We start from the raw sequence: 27,014 nt of genomic DNA, 5'->3' as shown, positions 1-27,014 counted from the left end.
ACCCTGACATTTTTATATAATTAACACATGGGTTTAGATTGTAAAATAACTAATACTGGTGCTTCCAGTAATAAAATCATATTGGAATAAGAAGACCCCAGTGAAAAATAGCATCTAATGTGTAGTAGAAAATATAAATGTGGGAGAGCTTTAAGCTGTTATCTAGTTTTCACAAACTTTCTGAAGTCGGTTTGTAAAGAACATGGTTTTCTTGGTCACACTTGATTTTTTTTTTCAGAACTTCTATATACTGCAAGTTAGATGAATGTGTGTTAGAAGACTGTTTTATTGAATATTTTGAAATAAAGAGCTGCATGTGGTAAAACTTAATATTGAAGCAGGTATTCCAGGCTTAGTATTTAATAGAATTTTTGTCAGTAATAGCTATAGCAAAAGGCAGCCTTCTTTGAAGAATATAATTTCTGCTCCGATATGTTGCGTTGCGTAATATTTTAAAGTTGATTGTAGGTGTTTGTTTTACTTCAATATTCTATATGGTTAAAACTTTGTTTATTCAAGAGAACCATTTGCTGTGTTTTTGTCATTCATGGAATAGTGAGTAACTTGCGGGGAATTTCGCTAGAGTAGGGTTTTCTTGGCAATTGTCTTTTGAATATGCTTATTATAACTTTTTATTTTTTTTTTGTCTGTAAAAGGCATTAAATGTGTAATGTGTTTTTTCTTCTTTTTTCCTGTTTCTAAGGCTGATAAAGAATTTGTGTGGTCTCTTGGAAAGATCTCCAGGTGTCAAAACCAGTTGTTAGCTTGGTTGTGGAAAGGTGAGTTTGAAGATTTAACATGCTACTTTTAAACAAAAAGCAACTGAACTCCCCCACTGATACCATATCTCTATATTTCTAATTGAGAACTATGTTGAGTTCAGAAAATGTATTGAAACAGTTTAATTGTTAAATGTTGTCAAGCATGCCTAGAATACATTACAGATTTTCTTTTTTTTTTGTGGAAGTTGAAGCATACTTTAAAATCTGTTCTCACTGAGATTGCTGTGCTAAAGTTCAAAGCAGTACATTTATAATTTAAAACTTGTAATATTTTGTTTTCTTATTTTGTTTGAAAGAGAAGGAGGAGGAAGATTTTCCAGTATCATCAGCTGTTGGATAAATTATGTTTATCTGAATTCTTGAGGAAGTGAAAAGCTAAGACTTGGTAATAGGAGAGATAACTATCATAGGGTCATAAAATATGCTGAATTGGAAGAGGTTGAGTCCTACTCCCTGCTCTACACAGGATACCCCAAGAGTCCCACCATGTGCCTGAGAACATTGTACAAATGCTTCTTGAATTCTGTCAGGCTGGTGCTGTGGTTACTTCCTGGGGAGCAGTTCCAGTGCTCAGCCACCCTCTGGGGGTGGAACTTTTCCCTGACTGCAAGTGCTTCCATCTCCACTAGTGCAGACAGATGGGATCTTACTTCTGCAGCTTATTCCTCTGAGGATAGTAACAGTGATGATTTCTTCATGATACTTACTGTTATCTGAATCCTGTAAATGTTAGTTAATTGTCACAGTATGTATTTGATTGTTTTGTAATGCTAATATTTATGAATTCAGTTTTTTTTGTAGGCCAAAGATAAAGAGATTGTGAATGAGTTAACTGTCAGAATTGAAACACTTAATGATCTTAGAGTGCCATGAGTTCCCTTTTCTAAAATCAAAGAGGGGAATTTTTTTAAAAGAGAAAAAAAGAATTTTAACTTTTTAAGATGGCATGCCAATTTTACTTGGGAGGCTTGTTACAGATTCACAAGAGGTCCTGGCTCCTTTGGATTTCCACTGAGTGCTTTGATCTTAGAAGGCATATTTTGTTGTTCACATCTTTCCTTTCTGGAGTCCGTCTGTATATGTTCTTTCACTTGTGAAAGTATAGCATTAACTGCTTTGTCTGGGAGTGCATTTCACAGAATTGTGATATTGTTAGGGTTAGAAGAGACTTTGGGAGATCATCTAGTTTAGCCCTTCTGCCAAGACAGGATTACCTAAAGTAGGTGACACAGAAATGTGTACAGGTGGGTTTTGAGTGTTTCTAGAGAAGGAAGCTCCACAACCTCTCTAGGCAGTCTGTTCCAATGCTCTGCCACCCTCAGTCTAAAGAAGTTCTGACTTATGTTGAGGCACCACTGAAAAGAGTGTGGCCTCATCCTCCTGACACGAACCTTTGAGATAGTTACATGTATTGATGACCAATATCAATATATTGATCCCCTCTCCGTCACTATTTTTCATAGCCTTGTGCCCTGTTCTGCCAAGCATAAAGCAATGAAAATTTTTGCTCAAGAATACAGTGTAATTGTGTAACTAAAACTAACATTCTATAGGATTCATATCCAGAGGAAGATAGTGATAGTGTAAGGACATTATTTTTCAGTTAGATGTTGTTGGGAGGTTTACATATGGTTACCAGTGATCATAGGTATCAACTGCTGGCTTTGTACTGGGACACTTAACTGCAGAGGGTAGTAGCTTGGCTGTTTAGGCAGTATACTATTTTTACTATTGTTTTCATGTTTGATTTGGGACATAATTTTAATATATGATGAAGATTGATGCACAAATTCATAGCATCATTCATTTATGTTGAAATGCAAAATCATAATGATTTATTTCCATAGAATTAGGTCATGTTTTCATGAGAACATTGGTGGTAGAATTCATCTTCCTTCACAAAACATGAAAAATGATTGAACTGCATAAAATACATAAATACAGTATTTAATGTATTTAAACTTACATTACATTTATATAGGCACAGTTATGTTGAAAACATTAAAAAAGTTTATTGTCCTAACCACATTTTATAGATAGCTGAACAATGAAGAAAATTGCAGTTCTTTTACCTGAAGCTTAAGAAGGCAAAAGCAGATGTTCAGACTTATTAACATTCTTTATTTATGTTACATATAAAAATTATCAGTATATTAAGATGAATTGAAATGTAGAGATGTTAGAAAGCATACATTTAAATAATGGTCAATTAATGAATTATTTGGAGTTCTTGAATTGGGTGCCTGTATAAGATACAGTCTCTTTTCTTTGTTTATTATTCTTTATGTATAGGAATATTTTTATTCTTAGTAGTTGTCCCTTGCTTTAAATTATTTTATGCTTTATTTAGAACATAAATCGGTAATTTTGTGTATTATCTTTATAGATGCAATGAATATGGCGTTCCTTTATACCACCTTCATGCACAAAAGCAAGATAATAAGCTGAATTTTTTGTATGTGTTTTGCACTGTATAGAGGATGGTGATTGGTATATGAAGCCCTGCCAACATATGTCTGTTAACATGCTTGTCTCGTTTTTTTATGTCCTCTACTCTTTTAGAATTACACTAATGCTTTAGAACCTTTTTGAACTCGAGGCTGTACATGTATATCACAGCTTTTCCATTCTTCTCTGAATTATGGAATTAAGAAAGAAGAAATTGCTTCCACAGCATCTTTTTAGGTGTTATCATTACTCTTGAGAATCCTGGAATAGGTTTGGATAAAAACCATTCGGTATATAGGAGTTTTATTAATCACAACTTTGAACTTTGGGGTTGCTTTGATTTGACAGGTGGATCAGTAGTGTGTATTTTTTGCTTTAATTGATGTAGCTTCATCTCTTTTGCCTGAGAATGGTCTAATTGCCGCTTTGGAAATAGTTTCTAGCCCAGCTTTACCTGTGAACCTTCTGCACAACCAAATTACAGCCCCATATATTCTGTCCTTTTTCTGTTATTACTTGCCATAACGATTTCCTCAGTAGCTTCAGTTTCATGACTGTACCTCTTCACATACATCCTTTCAGAAAAGTTTTTGTCTTATTCCTTGCCTGATAGGAGATTATATAAATAATATGTTTATTTTATGCTGGCATCAATTTATCTTAGTTCCAATGCATTGATTAGCTTTACAGGAAATCTGCTATCTACCCCTGCTGCTTTTCAGAAAGTTACAGGACAAAAGATTTTCTGGGTTTGTTAATCTGGGAGAAATACATGGGTTTAAAGAGTCTAAAAGATGGGGTAATCAAATAACTGTTATAAGCAAGATGATCCTGAAGCATGTCACTTGGGAGGATCTGTGCTGCTTGCAGCCCATTTTTCTATATTATACAGTTATATAAAATGACCTGGAAATTGAAAATTTACACTGAAATCTGATAAAAACCATTTACGTTTTATAGAATTTTTTTCCTTCTCATCTATATTAGGAACAATAGAGACCCAATCATATTCAAGTTCAGAACTTTTTCTGTCTTGCTCGGGCTTATTATGAGATTTTGAGATAGTATGAGGTGGATTTAAACCTTCTTTTGTTTCTTCTTGTGACAGGGATAACACCACTGTTTGAATAGCTTCATTTTTGTGTTCTCTTTCCACCAAAAGTTCCACGACCAAGAAACTTTCATTCCCCACCAAATCTTTGTTAGAGACTACCTGAGGTTATATAAGCCAGATAAGTAGTGGAAGCAGACAGAATCTAAGAAAGCACAAGCATGCGCACCTTCCTATATCACATATATATATATGTGAACATGTATATGTATTCATATACCTATGAAGAATCAAACAATATTGTCCAGTGGATTTCAGTCATTAAATTGACGAAATAGACAGTTAGGCTTTCTTCAGGAGATTACAGTGACGAGAATAAAAACATGCAGGACAAAATGCTCATTTAGAGCCTTACAACTTACACCACAGATATGTGATGAAGAAAAGAAAATACATATTAGGAGGAATTGGATGGGCAGTGTTAGCTTTACAGTAAGGTAATTTATATTTATAGCATTAGACAATTCCTCATAATATCTTTTTCAAAATAAACCAGGAAAATATAAAACATATAACTGGGGGAGTGTATGGAGAAATTACTAGTACCTTGCCATTGTTTGTCTGTTATTTTCAAATGCTTTCATGGCCCCAGAATAGAAAGTCTCCTGCCCTAAAATTGCAAAAATGTAACTTGTACTTTTTTATGGCTATGCTGCTGATTCCTGTAATACACCAATGATATTACACTTTTCAGCAGTCTTTGCAGTTCTTGCTGGATAACTGTAACTATATTCCCAATTTGATATTCAGATATAAACAAAAAATTATCTTTACTGTGCAAATGAGAAATGCCTTTGGGATATGTAAAAGCCTCCAGGTATTTTAAACAAGCCATTGTAAAACTACTACTCATGTTAGTATACTTTCCAGCTACTTTAAATACTATTGATCTCAGTATTATGTAAAGAGTATGCTATTTCTAGTTTGCTGCCTTTTGAAAGATTTTTTTTTATTATTTAAAAAAAAAGGTGCTAGAAAATAGCTCTTATTAAGTAAATGCATGTGTAAACTGAAATGGATTTGGGTTTAGATGAGAGTATAAAATGTTTTGAAATATTTTTGTAAACTTCAGAGCTCTGCTTTAAGACTCTTCCTTCTGTAGTACTTGAAAGCTTGACAAGTCAACAGACTGATTTTCCTCTAAGGCTTCTAGCTGACTCTTTAATTTTCTTCTGGAAGGGGGATGTAGCAGGATCCATTAATGATCAAACTGTGGCAATGATACAAGACTTGGTAAATATACGTGGGGATTGTAGTATGTGGGTTGATACCCTACAGATACTTACCTATGGCAAGCCTGCCTTAGGCAGAGGTTTTTCCACATCTGGATTTGAAGTGTACTGTGTATTGCAGGTCTTAACAAAGGCAAAGAATGGATTTATCATTTCACGCCACTCTTAAGAAATGGTGGCAACCAGAGTGTTAGTGCCAGTGATTGAAAGTTTTGTTGTTTTTCTTCCTGAGGAGTTACATCTGTCTAAAGGTGAACAGATGGACAAAAATATGGCTGAAAAGCAAGAGATCAAAAATAACCAAAGAATTTTTGGAAAGGTAATTGCAGGAGCTTACACTGTGGTTTGTAGCATCCTGTGAATAGCTGATTGTGGAAGAAGCATAAACAGGTTGACATAGATTCTTTGCTGACTGCAGATTTACTGAAAATGGCAAGTACTTTTTATGTAAAAGGATAAGTGAATGTGCTGTACAAATAAACACTGTAGATGCCTACATCAATTGAAAAAATTAAAAATCTGTATCTTTCATATTTTTGAAGGGATGATGTGTAGAAGCTTTCTTAAAACACCCTTTTACAAATTAACAGAAAACACAATGACAGGAGGACAGTGATGTAAATAAAATGAAAGCCATTACCATTTTGTCACTTGAAATTTAAAATACAATGGACTGCCCAGTTACTATCACTCAATACAGTGGAGAGAATAATAGAGCATAAGAGTACAACCTTTCTGGCTAAGGTCAAATAATTGTGATTTTCTACAGTTAATGAAAGTTTAATATCCTGTTTCATTAAAAATTCTCAGAACGTTGAACATAAGTCAACATTCCATGGAGAAGAAGGTATTATGCAGTTTGCATGTGTGCATATCTGCATATCGGAGCACAAAATATTGACATGATAATTGCAGTCAAGCCTGATTGAACAGTGGCCTCTGGGAATTCAGCTGGTGTTGTACCAACTGGATGGCTGCTCAGGACACAGTTTGAAATGCAAGGTGCAAGTTAGCACTTTATTCAGCACAGGCAGGCATCATTTAAAAATCCTTGGGGGAAACCCTGGTGATGTGCAGATGTTAAAGCAGTCTGTTCTGAAGTGCTGATATTTTGAACACTGTAAAAGACTTGCGTATTTTAGATGAAAAATGTTTGCAAAATTACGGGGCAGAAATGTCACTATTTTTTGTACTAGTTTAGTGTAAAAATACATTTAGTATTTTATGTATGTTGCTTAAAATAAGACATCATAATTTGCTTAAAATTAGAGTCTTATTCCTTAATACATCATCTAATAAATTAAATCAATCAAGTTAGAGATGGAAGAAAATTTATATTTCTGTAATGATGCGTTTTCATTTTTATACAGATCATGTAATGTAGAACTGGCTCTATAGATAATTTATGAAGGAAACAATTTAATTTAACATTTGTAATTAGATCTTAAATTATTTTTGCGAAGAAACAAAAATAGGTGTTTGTAATTTTTTTATAGAAAGTAACCGCTGTTAGAAAAATGCAAAATGTGTGGGATTCATTTAAATTAATTTTTGCTCCATGCTGTCTGAATATTTTAAAAATATTAATTCTAAGTATTAAAAGAAAAAAAATTATGTATCTCAGTTATAGTTCATGAAGCATAAGTATCTTCTAGACTCTTAGATGAAATTAAACTTAATTAAGTGAAAACTATTTAGGTATTTTTTTAAAATCAGTTCTTAATACATGGAAACACAGTGAAGATTCTACTTGAAAGATTAAAGCATAGGCTGTTTCTACTAACCACTGACTCTGCAATCAGAGGGTTGTGACTGTATGCAGTAATTACAGTATTGGTGCCATATTTACCATAACATTGATGGTTTGTGCTCTACAACTTCACTTTGCACATGGGTGATTAATTATCTATTTAATACAAACAGAGAATGTGTGAATTATTGAAGTCTGTAAAATACTTGAAAGTTGGCGGGCAGGGATATAAGGTATATGAAATTAAATCTGCATCACACCAACTGATATTTGATAGCCTTTCTACATCCACAGCTTTTTAGAATCAATGAAATATTTTTCAGAAGTAACTGTATTTCTAGAGCAGTTTATTGTAGTTAGAGAAACAGTGTTAAAATGCAGCCTTTGCTGTTTTACCAAACACCAAAGTATGCAGTGTAATCTTAACTTTCTCTTAAAGACAAAATTAGTAGATATGTTTTTAGTTTTGGTTTTTTTTTTTTTTTTTTTTTTTTTTTTTTTTTGTTGTTTTTTTTTTTTGTTGTTTTTCTTTTCGTTTTGGTTTGGTGTTTGTTTTTGTGGGATTTTTTGTTGGGTTTGTTATTTGTGGGTTTTGGTTTTTTGTTTGATTTTTTGTTTATTTGTTTGTTTGTTTTTGTTTTTTTAATCCAGCAATTTGTTAAACTGAAAGGATGTATTTTACATGAAACATGTAAACAGCAAGTTCAATTTATTAGTTGAATTTATTTTCATTTAATTGATGTAAATGTGACATAATTATATACGACTCCGTCGCTTTTTCTTGGCGAATGTTTAAGTGCTTGTTCAATTAAGACCTGTGGTATAGTACAGGATACCTCTTTGCTCATATTTTTGCTGAAGATTTTAGGAAGGATATTGTTTTTAGAAACTTGAACAGACTTCTGTTTTTCAAAATATTAAGGTTTTTGCTGTTTCCATACCTCATTAATCGATAAATGTTCCCTCAAAGTCTAATGTTTCCTTTCTAGCAAGCCATTAAGATGATGCCAAACATCAAGAACATTGTCTTGTTGTATAATTGAGTAGGGTGTTGTACAGGAAGAAAATCATAACAGAGGAGATGTGTCGAACTTAAAAATATTTTATCAGTGTCTTCATTTTTGTGAGAAGCTGAATCTTAATAATCTTTGTAGCTAAATGCATCTGTGTTAAACATTTAAAATAGGTAGTACTCATGGGAAAACTGATTGGAGCTTAGAACTTGTACAAATTGACAGCCTCTCTTCACTCCATTTTTCATCCTAAAGAAGTCTGCAAATATTCTTAGCTCACATCATTATTGCTCATCAGTGATTCTAATTAGCTAAACAGGAGTTTGTCTCAGTCATTGATCATCATCAGCTTCTTGACAGTGCTGGAATTTTTCCCTCCGATATTCCAATGGACTTTTAAAAATACATTTTAAATACGAAATAGCTCAATGACTGAAGTTGTTTGAAGATTTTTTTTTTTTTATCCTCCTCAGTATTTGTTACCCTTTTTAAAAAGAAGAGATAATTATTGCAATTTCTGTCAAGTCCTGTTTTAAGGTGTGACAGCAGATCCAAATATGATATGTCAGTTCCAGTCAGATATACTACCTTGAGTGTCTGTGGGGAGTTATCCTGCAGTAATCATGGGAAAACATCCAATGCCATCTGGAGAAACTGCTGATAAAATTGTCTATGAGGTTTCGGTTTATACTTTAGGCTTATGAAAACTTTCATCATGTACCTAACTACTAATAATTAAAACATTTTTCTTTAACTATGGATGGTTACATGAGAAACTATTTTGGGGGGGCAGTAGCAAGCATATGGTATCTTAGAGAGCTTGAAAGAAAACATCATAAAGGCAAAATATATTTAATTTGTTTAAACTTTTGCCACTCATTATGTTGATGATAGGTCTGTGTTTATAAACTATATTCTTTGACTTCTTTCTTTGAAGGAATGTTTTACCAAGCATTGGACAGGTAGAAATGCACTGTGAGCTGTTAGCTAGTATGCAACTCTGTTACAATCATGCTTTTTGCTTTAGCAGTGATCTCTTTCTTTTTTTTAATCTCCAGTTCCAGACTTTATTCTGTGAACCCTTATTTTGAAACCTTGTCCTAAATTCAGAGGGCTCCATAAATACTTAATTACAGTTAATAAATCAGAATTAGCTGTGCATGCTGTTTTTCAGATCTGTTTGTTCTTTTACTTGATTCTTGCTTCAATTACTTTCTCTGTTTTCTCCCTAAAATAAATTTTAAAAAATTAACCACCCACAACTGTAAAGTTCCTTAGGGAGACCTATCTAACTTACCAGGTTTTAAGATCAATTAATGCATTAGAAAACGAGTTTAATAATAATTTTCAAGTGATGATTGCATAGTTGAGTTAGGAGGCTATCTGATTATACAGTTTTTTGTGTATTGACTGGCTCTTGCTTTACAAAAGACTGACTTCAAGAGAAGAGATAGTGATTAGAATTGGGAAGATGATGGGATATTGTGAGTGGTAGATTTAAGGTCAGGATACGTCTGAGGGCTAGAAGTAATGCTGTTCAGTGCTTCATGGGGCTTGTGTATGGTTAGTGGCATGATTCTTTCTGTGGCTGCACTTGACTCTTAAGTATTTCGTGGTTGAAACTTACTTTCCTTCTTGTCTTGTAAAGCTTTTAGGATTTAGGATTTAGCTAGTTTTCGGTGTATCTAATCTTAAATTCTTTAGTTGTCTAGCTGTAATTATGACCTGAGGAGACTTTGAATGTTACAGTTCTTACAGTTTAGATCAATGTAGGTCTGTCACGTCCTCAGATAGATTGTGGTGCAGCATGGGAGAGTGGTAAATTTCCTCCCCAAATATTTGGGGTTTGATTACTGCAGCTGTTGTCTTTAATAAAGGGTACTTGTTGATGGCCATTTAGGATTCTGCAGCAGAATAATTAAGTATGAAGAAGCATTAATATTTCTATAATGGAATGGTTTTTGTTTCATTTAAATTGTACCTGTTGTGGAAGTACGTCTCTTTCAAGAACATGCGCAAACTTTTGAGTTAAGTATTATACAAATACACTGTTCAGCCACTTTTACATTTTTGCTTACTGACTCCTGCTTTTTAAGGTTTCTAATATCTTCTAGTATGAAGTTTCATATACTTGCCAGGAAGTCTTTCACCATTTTTTAAAACATGGCTGAGAATGTGACTTCTGTTAGCTAGATACATGTTATAAGCAGGGTAAATTGGTTTCATGACCTGTCATGTTCTGATACCTGCTTGTTGTTTTGGCTCTGGTGCCCCTTGTTTTTTTGTTGTTTGTTTTTGAAAGGACATGACAACATAATTTTTGGAATGCATTAAGTCATTTTATATTTGAATGAATCTCTGTAATCACAGTCTACTTAGTTCCTTTCTTGTAGGTTTTCAAAGATAAACTGTGAAGAACTGTGCACTATTTATTTTACTGTTTATGGCTTTCTAGCAACCTGTCATGCAATGGCTCGATCATTCTGTTTGCAGGTGGTCAGATGCTTTAAGGTCAGTATCTAATGTTAATTTTTCTGTACATTTGTCTCTCTTAAGATGTTAAATGCATTTCAGATATTAAATGTCTTTTGGAATACTTTTTGAATATTCATCAAGTGACTTCACAGCGCTCAGTTATTTCCTTTATGAAGCAGATGTATTTTTTATTGTGATACAACTGACTAAGACTGCTTATCATATATTTTTATTTTTCTTAAACTACATGTAACTTAAATGCATGCCTTTTCAGGTAGGTTTTTCGTAGTTTTCTTCAAGCCCAACAAATTATCATTGCTGCTATATTTGAAACAGGAGAGAGCTATTTAGAGTTCTGGTGTGTTGAGACCTGAGTTTCCAAAACCCTCCCCTCAAATTCCATTCCATTTTTCTTCAATTCTTTGTTTACTGAAGATTGGATTAGATATTTTAGCAGTCATAGGACTTTATTAACAACCACCATGGTATTGGATGGCCTGTTATGCCAGTATAATTTAGCTTTTAAAATCTCTCGTAGCATTAGACTACACAGCAATACTTGATAGTGGAGAAAAACAATGTATGTAATATGCTTACTGGCCATTGTTTCAAAATACTTCAACATAATAAGCCTTTTGTGTACAGCTGGATATTTTTGTCCACTTTAGATCAGATTTACTGACTCATGTGTACTAGAGTTTCATTCCCTTCCAACTCTGAAACATTCCTTATTTAGTAGAGGAAGAGTTGCTCAGGTAGGACTCTCTAGCTTCCGTAGGCGATTGATACCAGCCACGATGAAAGTTTTAACTGTATTGTGAGAATAGGGATTAACTGCTTGAGTTTCTCCTTCTGTTACCTGTGTTGCTGGGATTACCTGAAATGTTTGGACGTTTTTAGGGAATACATATTTCTCAGCCCTTCAGTCACACATGTGATAGGAAGTCTGACTTGTGCTAAGGAATCTGCATATCCTTTCTGTTGCAACATTTGTTTCTTTTCTGCCTTGAAGGGAAGCCAACTGGGGCCTCAATGTTTGACCTCAGTTAAGAAATAAGATAGCAATGAGATGAGGTACTTTGTTAAACAAAGCAAAGTGTTGCAGAGGTGATAATAGATGTTCACTTATTAACCACATAGAGTGGCCCTGCTCATCCCCCTTACTCAAGCTTCTGAGCTCTCTTTTTTTTTTTCCTACTGGTAAAAGTTACACATTCTGTCTCTGTGGACTGTAGTAAAATAATTATCCATGGTGTTCAAAAGTGTTATTTAAGACAGAAAAATGTCATATAACTGAGATAAGGACTTCACCAACTCAAGTAGCTTGGTGATTCTACATTGCAGAGAAGGGGCAAAAACATTTTGTTCATTTTATGTTCAAGTACATTTTCTGCATTTAGGAAAGAATGAGAGACAGATAATTTGAGCTGCTTTAAAAATATTAAGACCTCTTATTTCTCTTTCTTTTTGAACAAAGCTGTGTTAGATGTTTACAAATGTAATTTGCTGTCACTTGCCATATGCTCCCTGATTAATTCTGCAGGGCCTGTCAGCTTCAGATAATTTAATTCTTTGTGTTTTAAAATGACATTCATTATCAGGACATGAAAAATTCAAATGATTAACTGCAAATTATGACTAATAAAGCATCTATTTTTTTGTTTGTTTCCAGAGAAAAACAGAAAGCTGAAGTCAAGGATAGAAGAATTTTAGAGATTTTGTAAGCCAAAGACAGCAAAATAGAATCTCTAGAACAGGTTTGTATTATGTTTAAATAGAGCAGTTAAGAAAACTTCTCATTGACAACATATTTATGTTTGTTAAAATGGGAAAAGAGTTTGATATTGTGTCTTAAGAAAAAAGTTGAAGGTGATTCAGAGGTTCTGAAGTAATACTTCTGATGAAGTATTATTGAAAGTTTTCTGTATTGTTCAAACAGTTGATCTGTTACCTAAAACATTCATATGATTTTAGATTAAACTTTTTGTGAAAAATATTGTCAGTTCATTGCCTCATCTTACCCTGTGATCTACCTTAAACTTGGATTTAATTCTAGAAGACCTCTGACTGTGTTCAAGTTTGTAATGTGCCTATGCACATCTTGGTAAGATTTGCCATCCTGACGAGTACAACATAATTAACCCAATGTACCTTCTGCCTGACAAGAAACACCACTGAACTGATGGTGTTTCTGCTTCTATTTATTTTTGAATCAATTAATATTTTAAGAAATGTATAGAAAACATTCATATCTTATATATGATATAAAGTACAATAGATATATGGTATTTTATTATATAATTGCTTACTATAGAGACTGTATAATGTATCCCATTATCTGTATAATGTATCCAATTATCTGTATCCCATATATAATCTATATTATATACTTTAGAATTATATCCAATATTTAATATATTAGATGCAATATAATGTATTACATTGCATACAGTGTATAGATCTATGAATGATGTAATTATCTATAAAATAATATAGTGAATAAAATAAAAATGCTGTTTATTATTAAATAAACTTTTATTTCATATTACTTCAGTGGCTGAAGTTTCACTGTCGTGTCTCATCCTCATGGATTTAGGTGTGACATGTAATGTGTCTGGTGCATACACACACATCATGTTCAGAAGCCAGCAATGTATGGTTCCTCCATTTCTCTCCTGTCCTTACCTGAAAGGCAAAATACCTGTGAAGACCTTTGCAGGAATATGTGTGCAGTACTGTGCTTTTAAGAACACTGCCGGCTGTGGCAGCCTCTGAGCCTGGGATGTGCACCTCCATGAGGTTGCTGTCTGTGGTTTCGGGTCAATTTCAAAAGCTGAAACTCTAACTGATCAGAAATCTGAAATTGATGGTGTAATGCATTTACATCGTTCATGTGGAAATGGATAGAGGCTGGTAAATGTAACTAGAACCATGGAAAATTGGCAGCCAGGAAAGAAGAGTTTGTCAACATGATGGTAAAACTCTGGATATTCATATGAACTTGGGAGTGAGAGGCTGGAGAATAGCCCTGCAGAAAATGCAGGGATTCTGTTCGTAGAAAGTTGAACATGTGTCAGCAGTGCCAACCTTGTCCTGGGGGCATCAGGCACAGCATCACAGCTGGGGAAGGGAGGGGATTGTCCTGCTCTGCTCTGAGCTGGGGCAGCCCCACCTCCAGTGCTGGAGGCTGGTTTGGGTGACACAATGATGGACATGGTGTGGGGCCTTGAGATGAGCACAGAAGTGGCTGAGGTTACTTGGCTTGTTCAGGCTGCTGAGGAGGAGACTGAGGGACAATCTCATTGTGGTTTATGACTTCCTGTTGGGGGTTGAGTGCTTTTCTGTTACTGTGTCAATTGAAAGAATTTTTCCCATTATCATGCCAATGGAGCTGGCCGGGTTACACCCAGGGTCCCTGATGGGTCCAGACAAAGGGGGTGGGTGGGGACGGCCCCGGAGGGGCCTCTGAGGCTTCTGGGAGGGCACTCGCGTTTCCGGCGAGCCTGGGATCATTCAGCCACGCGGCCGAGCACAGCAGAGCGAGACCCTCTGTGATCACCTGCCCTGCATCTGCCCCGTTTCCAGCCTCCTGCCTCTGCGGACACAGCTGATCCCCCGAACACACACGGTGAGCGAGGAGCCGCCGCCCTCGGTGAGGGTGAGCCCGTTCCCGCCCGAGACCGGCGTGGCCGCTGCTGCCCCTCCCCCCTCCCTCCTGCCTTCGTTCCTGTCTGCCCTCTGGCAAATCCGGGCTCTGGACTAAGTACAGAGACAGCGTGCTTGTATCTAAAGGGACTGACACCGAGTTATCTATTTCGTTCTGTTAGCAATTTTAACTGTTATTGTTTTCTGTTTGTATAGTTAGATATATTAGTAAAAGAGCTGTTCTTCCCACCCCCCCTTATCTCTGCCTCAGAGTCCTTGATTCAAACAATCATAATACTTGGGGGAGGGGAGTGGAACCAAAGTCTCTATTCCAAAAAGGGAAACTTCTGCCCCTACTGGCAGACACCTGTCCTTTCAAACCAGGACACTTCCATATAAGGGGAAGAGGCTGGGCAGACACTGATCTCTTCCCTCTAGTGACTAGTGACAGGTTCTGAGGAATTGACTTGGACATGTTGGGTTGGATATTAGGAAAAATTTTATTTTGAGGATGGTCGGGCACCGAAACAGGCTGCACTGGGAAGTGGCCATTGCATTAAGCTTGCCAGAGTTCAAGAAGCATTTGGACCATGCTCTCAGGCACATGGTTATGATTCTGGAGGTTGTCCTGTGCAGGGCCAGGAGTGGGGCTTCATGATCCTTGTGAATTGCTTCCAAATCAAGATATTCTGATTCAGTGATTCTAACAGATGATGAGAGCAGAAGTTGTTTTGATGATCATCACAACTCTAATGCAGCCCTTACAATTAGCTTCCCTTAGAGTATCATTGACTTGGGGGGGAGGTTGTGAAGGGCACCAGATGGTGCCAGTGTTTGTATGAAAGCAGTGTAGAGGGGTGATGTCATTCTGACCTTCTTGCCGTTGACTGGGATGCTGTAGAGTTGGATCAAGAGAGGGATTGTTTCCTGAGTGCTAGGTTTTAATTACTTGGTATCAAAGAATGGAGCTAGCTTAAAAAACGATGTAGTATTCTTATTTTGTTTTACTGAATGTGTTCCTTCTTTGTTCATGTAAGGAAGAATACTATTTATGTAATTAACATGCAAATAGGTTGCTTGTGAAAATGTGCATTTTGACAGTAATGGAAATGAATTTTCTGTAAAGTACAGACAGGAAGATTTGAAGGCTATGTATTTCAGTCTACTAATTTTTTGTGTCTAGTAAGTTGAGATTAGCCGCTCATGTCTTCTGTTGTTTTTATCTTCCCCTTCATGCATTATACAGAAAAACCAGTCACAACAAGATAATTTGTTGTTGTCGGGGAATTTATGAGTGGCCACCAAAAAGCTGATTGTGTAAATCTATGCTGAGTAAAGGAAAAAAAAAAAAAATCAGTGAGCTATCTCATCATTTGACAAAAATGTAAGCGTCTATTGCTTCTCGAAATAACAACAAAACAGTGTAAGGAGAACATGACCTCATATTTCTTGTCTTGTATTGTGCTTAAACTTTATCCTGACATGCCTAAAAGGACTTTTAAAATTTCTGTAAATATTACAGCATATTCTCCACAGCCTAGATGTGATACATCTGTGTAGTTAGCTCATACGGAAAGCTAAATGTACTTAATTCACACTGAGATATTTAAAGTATTAAAGAGTTTTCTATTTTAATGGATTTTACTGAAAATCTAATAATACAATAAATTTGAAGCTATGGTTTAGAAGTAATATGGTCTTCAATCTCATTTTGCATAACCTAACAGTGAAGAAAAGTGCTCAAATACTCATAAAAATGGGACTTGTGGCTTTAGTTTATGATAATTACGAAAAATCATAATTTTTCAAAACTTTTTCTGTCCAGTGTCTTTGGACTAGAGTATGTATGTTGAAATTCTACTTACTTAATATAACTTCAGTTTTCCACTTCTCCTAAGTTACGGTGTTGTAATCTTCAGTTTTATATACATGAATAAGATGTTTTTCTTGTAATGAGTTTATTGCATAACTTCATATTGTGTTAAACATTTAAAATATGAATTAATGTGGAACATTTCATGATGTACCATTCAAAGATTCGAATAAATTTGTTAAAAAACTTAAGATTAAAGATTATTTTTGTTTACTATTGCACATAAATTCATCACAGAATGAATTGTATTTGAATTTTCCTTTGTACTTTTCCCTTTGTGATTTTTTTTTTTTTAAATTGGTTTATTGGTAACCTTTGGACCTGATTGTCACAACTGGGCATCGTCTGGCATATAGTTATATTTATTTTAAATGCTGTGTGGTAAAAATCTTATTCCTTAGTAGCAGTGTCTCAATTGGTGTACTGATTTTATTAGTGTTATTTTTATTTTATGCAGTGTCTCAAAACTCTTTTCTCAGCAGTTGCATATCTGACATATATGCATCACTTCTCTGTTTGTTTCAAGGAAAACAATTTCTAACTGCTAAATTAAGTAGCTAGGACACTCTATTAGAATTTTATTTCTTCTGAAGACTAATAGATGCTTTGCTGCAGAAATATTTTTAATTGCTTTTTTTATTTGGAAACATTTTTAGTCTGTTGTATTTAATTTTAATAATTGTGTATATCTTGCGTAGATCACTGATGCTGTTTTTTCCTTTAAAAGTGAGGTGAGGTTTTCTAGAGGAATGTGTGAAATTTTAAAATTCAAACAATTAGTTTATCAGATAATGTTGGAACAGAGAACAATCTTTTGCCATTTACACAGCAGATAAATTGAAATATCTTAACCTGTTTTTTTAGAACATGACATTAAAGACATGTAAAAATAGAAGTAAACCTTTTCTTATAACATTGTTAATTAATTAGGTTTCAATTTTGATCTGGAGGAACTAAAGCTAATCTTTTTGTCCTAGACCTTGTAGCATTTCAAAACCTTATCAACTGATTATACTCCAGAGGGGTTAAAATAGTACTAGCTTGCCTCATTATCTGCTCTTGAAAATCTTCAGCTTGCTGTGCAAATCTATATTAAAGCCCTTTTAATGGATCCAATTGAAAGAAGCATAATTCTACCTTCAAGCATTAATTAACACTGATAAATTTTTCTTAACTTTTGCACGTTCACTTGATTATATTTTTCTTTGAAATAAAATACTTTTATTAAATTAGGACAAATGTATACAGACATTATTGCCATCTAAATACTTTATTTTTAGTAGCATGTAAACTTGATTATTCTTGGGTAATGAGAGACATGAGGATAATTTTGGTAATAAGGAGATCAGATGAATGTGTCAGCAGTGTTGAGATTATGTGAAGTTTATAAACTCTTTCCAAAAAAAGTTTCTTCAGTGAAAAAGATACACTGCTGACAAAGCATATTGGAGGGGACACTAACAAATTTTTTTTTCTTTAAAAAAAAAGTTACTCAAGTTGTTCATTGGAAAAGTGATCAGCCTTTAGTGGGAAAACCTGTGCTCTTTGTTGAACTGAATCAGTGAATTATCATATGTCTTTTTGCCTGTTTGACATCTTCTAGTTTGTTTTCTCATAAAATTAAGGGAAGGAAACCTTGTTAAGGACCTGATCTCAGTGAGAAAGATGGGAAGAAAATATACAAGCAGTTGAAAATTGCTGATTTTGGTTTATTGATAGAATGTTACTTGAGCTAGATAGTATGATGACTATGGCTGATACCTGTGGGGTTTTTTGACTGAAGAAATTAATAAGCTCTAAATTGCAGTGTTCCTTTGCAGCTCATTAGTATTTTTGTATGAATTCCCAGTAGGAATGCTATTTCTATCAGTTGAAAATGTGTTTCTGTGAGGTAGCCTAATCCATTTTGAGGAAATAGTTTTTAAACTTAACTTTTTCCTACTTAATTCTACAGAAAAGATATATTGGGTATTTATACACGTGTACTATGAATCTGTACCTTACTTCTTCAATAATTCATGTGAGCAGCCATTCCTGAAGCTGGCTAAAGCTTCTGGGTCTTTATTACTCATTCTTCACGTTCTTAGTGGTGTTTTTACAGAGATGGTACCTGCACTTAGATTAGACAGAAAACTGACCAGTAAGTAAAGAAATGTGATGTCTGTTGTCCTCTACACAGTACACTAGTTTGAAATGCATGATTTCTTGAATATTGAGCAGAGCTCAGTACTTAAACCTAGAAAGAAGAGGAAGGACATGTTTATGATCAGTTAGTGTCTAGTTGGGAAATTTCTTTTTCAGCCCAGAATAGTTATCATGTAGCCAGTGAGAGTTAAAGCAGAATAGCCTATTACCTGAGCTAAAAATGATTTCTATAGCCAATGGAATGAATCTGCTTTTCCTGTATAAGAGATTAACTTATTTACTGTTTTTAGTACATTAATTGGTCATTGTAGTGACACAATCCTTTTTTTTTTTTTTTTTTGAGTACCAAAGTCAGTATGGTTTTAAGACATTGGGTTTTATTCACTGTTTAAGGACATTTGATGAGGAAATTTTTCATAGATCATGACTTCCTACTTGAATACAGGCAGATTTCCTGAAAGTCAAGAAAATGGCTGTACTTTAAGGATCAGGCAGCAGAATGAAGCAGACAGTGCCCTGTGAGGTTAGATTCTGGCCTTATGAATTTGCTGACAGCACTTTGGAAGGAGCTTGTTTAGAAGAGGTGATCACAGCAACAGCTGTTCTTTATTTACTACACCTGATCTGACAGCTTTGATGTACACGAGTGTAATGAAGTACTGCTGTGTCAGGCATAGATGCTAGTAGGTATCGATTCCTGCAGATCTCAGATCGTCGTGCGCTCTTTCAGAGGCTGAGTCACTTTGAGGACCTTATATAAGCCTTGCTGGAGAGAAAAAGCATAGGAAATAAAATCTAAGCCTGGTTCCACCAAGATTGTGCTCTTCAATGAAGATCAGAGAGAAGCTCACTTAGTAGGGTACTGGTTTTGATTTGAAATTAGTAGACAGAATAGAGGATAGAAAGATACTTTAGGTTTTTTGTTTTCTAACCTAGAAGGCTTTACTTGTACTACTGCTGTTTCAAATAGAGCTGCCAACAAAGTGAGGAAAGAACAGAGAATACATTTATTAGGCAGTGTTGTTGTACAGCACTGTGTTATGGGTTCTATAGAAAATCTGATCTGTCCTGGTGCAGAGAATCACTAGCTGTGGAAAGACTGTCAGATTATATTGTCAATATTTACTGCAGCTTTCCTGAGAGCTCAGTAGAGCAAAATCGACATTAAATTTCTAAGTGTAGCAGATGCATTACTGCAAAACATGCTATGCTTCTTGGTACTGATGCTGAATTTATTATGGAGCTACATGTTTTTTATTTTGACTGATTTACAAATTAGAAGTGTGTTTTTGCAAAAAAACTGCTTCTTAAATATTTCTCCTTTGCAGGGCAAGGAGCTTCTGTATTCCTTGTTTCAGAGATGGAAAACAAATTGTGGAAAACTGCATGTGCCAGAAATAGTATGTGGCTCCCTTGTCCATGCAAAAATGCAGCTGCTGGTAGTGCTTGCTTGCATTATACCTGTGCAACAGAAGGACCTGAGAGGAAGAGATACAAAGGATTGTAAGATATTGAGGAGATTATTAGTAAAGCTTTGTTTAGTGAATGAGAGAAGGAGCATGCTGCAGTGGAGTTGTAAGGAACAGCATGGGTGGAAGTGAGATGGTGCACATCATAAAAAAGTTTTCTCCATGCTATGACCTACTCAGTAGGGTGCTGGTAAGAGCTGGCTCCATTGCTACTAATGAAAGTGTGTGCTGGAGTTGCATAAAGCCACAGTTTATTTCCGCCACATGTTCAGGTACTGAAAAATTCTATCAGGTGTTTTGATTAAGATAGCAAACTTTGTTGAAGATACCAAATTAATCACACTAGACAAGTCCAAAGAGGGCAATAGGGAACACAGTATTTATAAAAGTTTGACCCTTCCTTAATCTATGGGTCAGATGAGAATTCAGGAGCAAGTCTGGCTAATAGTAGAGTACTAAGTACATATTTACCACCTGCAGGATGAAGTCATCTTCTCGTGTTTCTGGTCTGCTTCTCTGCAGAGCCATTTTACTTGATCTTCTTAAAAACACTTTGAAGAATCTTACCTTTCTTTTCTACTGCCTGCAAAACAGATCTGTCCTATTCCAACAGCACATATATGGTATGAAAGCACATTTGAATAGAAAATATTTCAAGAATATTTTTCCTTGTATACATCTCTAAGTTATAATGTTGTATTTCATGTCGAATATTCATAGAAACAGACATTCAGAAATTCTCATTCGTTTTGGGAACAACACATTTATACATTCCTACTTGCAGGTTAATACTCCTTTTTCTCAGAAACCATTTTTCAAATTGGTTTACCTCAGGGAATCCTGGAGAGTAGGGGATTGGATAAGGTAGAACAAACTTTGGTGGTATGAAAATCAAATACCTTCGCTACTTCAATTCTTCTGTATTTGTGGTTGCTTTTTAAATTTGTTTAAGATTGTTCTGGCAGAAGGTTAGGAATGAAAAGTAAGAATTAAAAATGGGATGTGCACTCAAAATACTGTTACATGCGTTACATTTAAATCCATTATGTCAGTTGCTATTTTTTATTGGTCTTTTCATCCTTTTAAATAGTCAAGTTTTAAGTAGAATATTTAACTGTGAATATATGTGTTCTCTGGGATCTATCTGTTGTAGAATTAGGTAACACTGTTGGTGTTTTACTTTTAGACAGGTATGGATTTAAAAATAATTTTTATATCATAACTAGCTATTGTCATTCAGAATTTAAAAGGACACTGTACAGACTGCATAATGCAGCTGATCACTATCATAGCATATGGTTACCTTTTTGTGAACTATTTGCATTGAACTTCTGTTTGTCCTATGTCTGAAAATAATTTAAGAATCTAAGGAAGTCATGAGATGAAAGAAAGTGAACTTCTTTTGTTACTTCTTTTTGTTTTGGAGGACTGTGAGAATATGAGTAGCAATGCTTTTCCTTAAACGTGCACATGGATGTTCAAGAATTGTGAGGATTACTAAGGGTGAAAAAAAATCAGGAAAAATTTAAGACAGCTTAATCAAGGGAAGGTATAAAATGTTACTGGAGCATTCTTTGTGCTGTATACTATTGTTAAATTCCTGCTAGAAATGAAGACAGGAGTTGGAAGGAGAGGAGAAGTTTAAAGTATGGTAAGTCAACTTCAACTATTTGATGAGGAAAAAGAGATGATGAAGGGGAGAAAATGTCTCGAAATGTTGAAGTAGAAATTCTGAGGAGAATTTAAAAAGAAATTATATTTCCACATTTAATTTTTAATAAAATAATTTCATTACTAAATTAATTTTGTTTCTGCAGAAGATATCAGGATTTCCTCAAATTCAGGAGGAAAATACTTCAGTTTTTCATCAGTTTATATTTATTTTAACTTTTTTTTTCTAAGTGGTGTATTAGAAGTAAGTAATGAAAGGTTCTGATAAAGAATGCAATGAAGAAAACAGAATTTAATCTTTATGTGTTACCCTGAGTAACGTGTGTTAACACCTTTACATGAAATAAAACACTCTTGGATTTCATGAGCATGTGTAGAGGCAGCTATGCAATACTGATTTAGTAGTGCAGTCTGATTAACTTCAAAGTGGAGAATTAGGGGTTGGTTTTTCCAAATTTTTTGCTTTGAGTCACAAAATATGAAAATTTGGAAAGTACTTAATGCAATAATAACATGTATTGCTGTTGTTTCTTAGTTCTTTCCACATGCTTTTTATGTAGCCGATTGAAAAATACTTCACTAAAGACTGGAATTTCAGTGATGATATATGCAAAATCCAACAGTAGTAATTTCTGGTAGTTGTATCCTAACTCACTTTATTTTTTTTTTAAATTAGACTTGAAGAGTTAAAGAGTTGCTTTTGGCACCACTTTTACTGTCTCCATACAGTATTATAGTGTCTAAATGAACAATGGGTAAAAATGAGGTTTTAATTTAAAACTTTTATTTGTGTCTCTTCACATTAAGTAGAGACAGATAATTTTAGCATTCTACTGCCATGAAAAGATTGATGTGTTCAGCACTAAGACATAAAAGGACTATTGTCACCTTTTGGTTTTGATCTGTTGTTTTCATAGCAATTTTTCTCTGACTTTTTATGTGATTTTGCTGCTTCTTCAGATTAACGTGAAGGTATTTAAAAAAGAGATAGTATTTGCCAGTAAACTGTGGATTATAGGATAAAAATTGTATTGTGCTGTAGGTAAAGAGATGCCATGGTAAAGGATGAAAATGAATTTGGGAATGACAGTCCTTTGAGACATCAAAAGGTCTGCTCCACCAGGTCACACTGTTTCTTTCTATGGAATGTTGCCAGGAGCACTCTGGACTCCAGCAGTATACAGGGGATACTCTTTTGATTCTTCCCAGATAAACAGAAGGGTTTCTAAAAAGGGTTTCAGAATCGGTTTCTTTTGGTTTTCATTGGAGCAATTTCACTTTGGAATCGTTTTCTTTCTTGGAAGTTTGTTGAAGTCTGCTTTAGATGCCTTAGTTACATGAGGATTTTTTATGGTTCTTGACCACCATGCTGTCAAACATTGTCTTTGCCCTATTGTGTTCAAACAAGTATGATTGAGTCAACTGAAAGTGTAAGTTGAGATTGTTTTTGTGTAGTGTTAGACTGTCTTTAAAGTATCTAGACAAAAATCAGATACTATTGGGAATAGATTAATTCCTTATGGGTGTTTTGCCTACTGAAATCTGTCAAAATGACCTCATGTAGGAGGTTGCCACATGTGTTGATCAGGTATGTTTTTTTCCCCCTGTTGTTTCACTTGCCTATCAGAATAGGGTAGATTTTTAGGAACACTGCTTATGTTCTCTGCAGTAAGAAATCAATCTTTACTCTAGTATCATATGAAGTAGTATATAGGTTATATAGGCTGAGGAAGCAAAGTATGGAACAGCTGCACAGGAAAGGGCAGATGATAATTTACTCAATTGTCTGTATCTCAGAAATTCCTTTTTATGATCCTTATTTCTACACAGTCATGGCTCCCTAGTAATACTTCTTATTTTTTTCCCTTCTTTATAGTATTTGAAACAAGCAGATATGAGAGTAGAAGTTCAATTCATTTAGAGGAAAAGATATGAGCATGCAAAGTGATACCCTAGGATTTTTTCCCATGCAAGCGTAACTCACCTAGATAATGTTCACTACTGCTGCAGTACATGACTTTGTAGACTATTCAGGTGAGTTTGCCACTTAGTGATGGATGTAGTGTATTTACCTTTTGATTGGTTTAAAGTGTTAAGTTGTTTAACAGGCCAGTTGTGGAGATTAGTAATTAGTATGCAAGTCTGATTCAGGGTAATGTGTCTGATTATTCTGAGTATTCACAGTAAGTAGTTTATTTCAGTTGGAAACTTCATCTGAGCAATACAAAACATTTGAAATAGCTAGCTGCACTTTTTTACCATCCTGTTTCTCTAAATTGCTGGAAAACATCCCGTTTAAAACAGAACCCAACTATCTCTGGTTTTACTTCACAAATATACATATGCTTCCCAGTTTCTGCCTAGTGTATAGTGAAACTAAGTAGTATGGTGTACCTATGTTCTCAGAAATTAGATGTCTTAAAGAGCTGGAGCTTTTATAAAAATGTGTGTTTGTGAATTTTTGGGTCAGAGTCGAGTCTCTTTCAGATAGGTGAGTTTTTTAATGATGTTTTAAGGATGTCTCCAAGTACAGACTTTTGTTTTGATAAATGTTAAGTAAGTAGTAATGAGCTAGAAGGAAGACTCAAAGGAGCCACTTACTCCAATTCCATGAGGACCTGAAGAGTGGGAGGGTAACAAACAAAATTACTGATGCTTTCCATAATAATGTGGATACATATCTTTTTAAAGATTCAACTAAATAATTTCTGCCAGCAACAGTTTATTTCTGTAAGTGTAATAATATATCCAAAGAACAAATGTTTTGTCTTTTGAATGGTGAAGTGTGACTTCAAATGTACTGTTCTGCCTGTTTTTAATCAGTGTATTTTCATTCTTTTTTATGTCTGACATACTTAGGAATCAGATGTAAGCTTTAGACACTGAAAACTCTCACATATATTATCAGATGTATTGTAGAATAATCTAGAGAATTATTGTCTTTTTGATGATTTTTTTATATTTCTGTACACACTTCATTTTAGCTTTTGTATTAAAAGCAAAGCAGTTATACTTCAGTACTGACATGAAAGTTTCATCAGTTTGGTGCCATAGTTATGGTGTCACTGCTAGGAAAATATTATATATTAAAGCCCTCTTGATGTAGAAAGAGATGGGACAAAACAGAATGTGGAATTCAAGCAGACTGGAGAAAAACACAGAATTCTAGTAGGCATTGAAGAGTGAGGGTATTTAATGCAAGTGTCACAAAAATCAAATGAAATTATCACAGAAACTTGAAATTCTTGTTTTATGGCACTGAGATTTTTCTATATATGGTTGAACTAACCCATAGTATGTGTTGAGCAGTGTTGTATTGTTTTCCTTGAGCTGCAAATTCAGCCAGACTTAATTCTCTTTGAAAGTATTTTGTATCATAATCATTTTGGTAGCCTCACTCAACAGTCATTTCTATTTACTCTGACAAATTCTGGAAATTCTGGAGAATTTTGACTTCATCTGTAGCTTGATTTTGGATGTGCTAGAGTGCAAGTTAAACAGTATTCTAATGTATTCTTAATCCATAAACACAGACATAACTTTGGTAAATGACTGTTTTTGCATAACCTTCACTGAGAAATTTCCATTCAGTGCTGAATTTATAGACTTCTTTGTTCAGTAGCATCAGGATATTTGGTTCCTCATTTGCATTACTGTGTCTTACGGTCATTCAACTTTGAGTATGATTAAAGTACCAATGGAATTAAAAATAATGCTGTAAAAACTGCATATGCTAGATAGTTAACTTTCATAGGCCTTAAAACATAGACCATGCATGCTCTTTTGCACTTGCCTTATGTCTATGAGCAGGTTTTTTTGTTTTTTTAAATAGAGGTTCGCAGAACAGCAGCAGGAGATAAACAGCTTAATGCAGAGAAAAAGTGCTGTGGATGAGGAAAATGCCTTTTTGAAGAATGAATTCAGTAACTTTAACCAGAAATTTAAAGATAAAATCCAAGAACTTAAGTTATATTGACTTGTACATAGTTTCATAAGACTGTAGCTTTGAAGTAGTTCTTTAAGCAGTGTCAGCCTTTGTGGCACAGAAAGTGACAAGCTTGGAGAAGAAATTGCCTTAGGCCTTGCTATACCTTACCATTTTCTCACATACCAACTGAGAAAGATGCTTTAAAGCCAAGAATCCAAGCTTTATAACTTTCAGATAAATAGTTAATGATGGAAATGGAGCAAAGAAAGTAGAAGTGTGAAGATGTGGCTTCTTGTAATTAGATTCTGATGGGACTGGCATTATTAATTGATAAAGCTGAGGTCTGGGAGGATATGTGTGTGTGGGTCTCAAAAATAGCTGGGGACAGCATCAAAGGCGGCTTGATCAATTAATGGGCTCTTTGCAAATGTGTACTCATCAAAGCTGTCATCCAGCTAAAAAATATGACCCTTCCACCTGCATGAAAGAGGCCAATAAAAGTACACAGGTGACCTTGGCCATCAAATATACAAGCTGCTGTGAGGGTAAAATTGCACAGTTTATATTTGCTGATTAGTTCTCACTTTTTTGTTTATCGGCCCTTGTGGTACTGTTCTACAGGACACTGAGGAATGTGCACAAAAGAAGGAAGAGCAAAACAGACTGGTTATAAAAAGCCTGGAGGAGGAAAATGAGGGATTAAATATATGCTGTGCTGACCTGCTAAGTGACCTGGAGAAACTGAGGAAGCAGGAGGCACAGTGGGAAAAAAAGAAAATCTGGCAGTGATGCCAGAATAAAGATATGAAGTGGAATGGACTCCTGAATGTTATTTGAGAATTAACTTCTGCAGACATTTCACTACAAGTTATTTTCTTCAAATAGCGAGTTATATATTCAAATCTACCAGTGGGGACTTGCATTCATTTACATTCTATCACTTAAGACCCACAGCTTTTTAAAAATTGATGCTGCAAAGCAGGAATCTAGCTTCAAATAGTCATCTTGAAATGTAATCATTAAAAAATAAAAAGTGTTGTACTTTGTGATAATATATATATATATATGTTTATATGAGTGTGAAAAAATAAAAACTTTAAAGTATTGCCACATTTTTTTCTTTATTTGTAATTTACTGACCTATAATCTTGTTGCAGTAGACTTAATCTTTGTTGTTTTGAAAGAACAGTAGTTCCAAATAAATTGCATCCTATCCTCCAAAGGTCTCTATTCTGTGAGGGGTCTTATTATTGCTTATAATATATTAAAAAGTTGTTTTCATAGTTTATGATAAAGCAAAACAAGGAAATAACCGAATACATGTTACAGTCTTTTTCTCTTTTATTTAAATGTTACTTTTTCTTTTTTCCTGATGGAAACTGGCTAGTGTTTTTTAAATTTGTCCAAGAAATGAGCCACAAACATGGTTTTTCTTAGCAAGAAACATGACTTTTCTTAGCTCAACAGCTGCA

The 27,014-nt window shown here is 34.6% G+C and overlaps 1 protein-coding gene across 1 annotated transcript in view; it reads left to right on the top strand.

Annotated features, from left to right (window-relative positions):
- CNTLN (centlein) overlaps positions 1–27,014 on the top strand; it is a 186,975-nt gene that overhangs the window by 16,572 nt on the left and 143,389 nt on the right. Inside the window, 7 exon segments of the mRNA XM_079330391.1 lie at positions 704–725; positions 728–779; positions 12,484–12,532; positions 12,536–12,568; positions 25,447–25,581; positions 26,164–26,307; positions 26,309–26,344. Coding sequence (XP_079186517.1) covers positions 704–725; positions 728–779; positions 12,484–12,532; positions 12,536–12,568; positions 25,447–25,581; positions 26,164–26,307; positions 26,309–26,344 — 471 coding nt within the window.

This window comes from Erithacus rubecula (assembly GCF_903797595.1).
Source record: "Erithacus rubecula genome assembly, chromosome: Z".
NCBI lineage: Eukaryota > Metazoa > Chordata > Aves > Passeriformes > Muscicapidae > Erithacus > Erithacus rubecula.
This window is presented reverse-complemented; position numbering and strand designations above follow the sequence as displayed.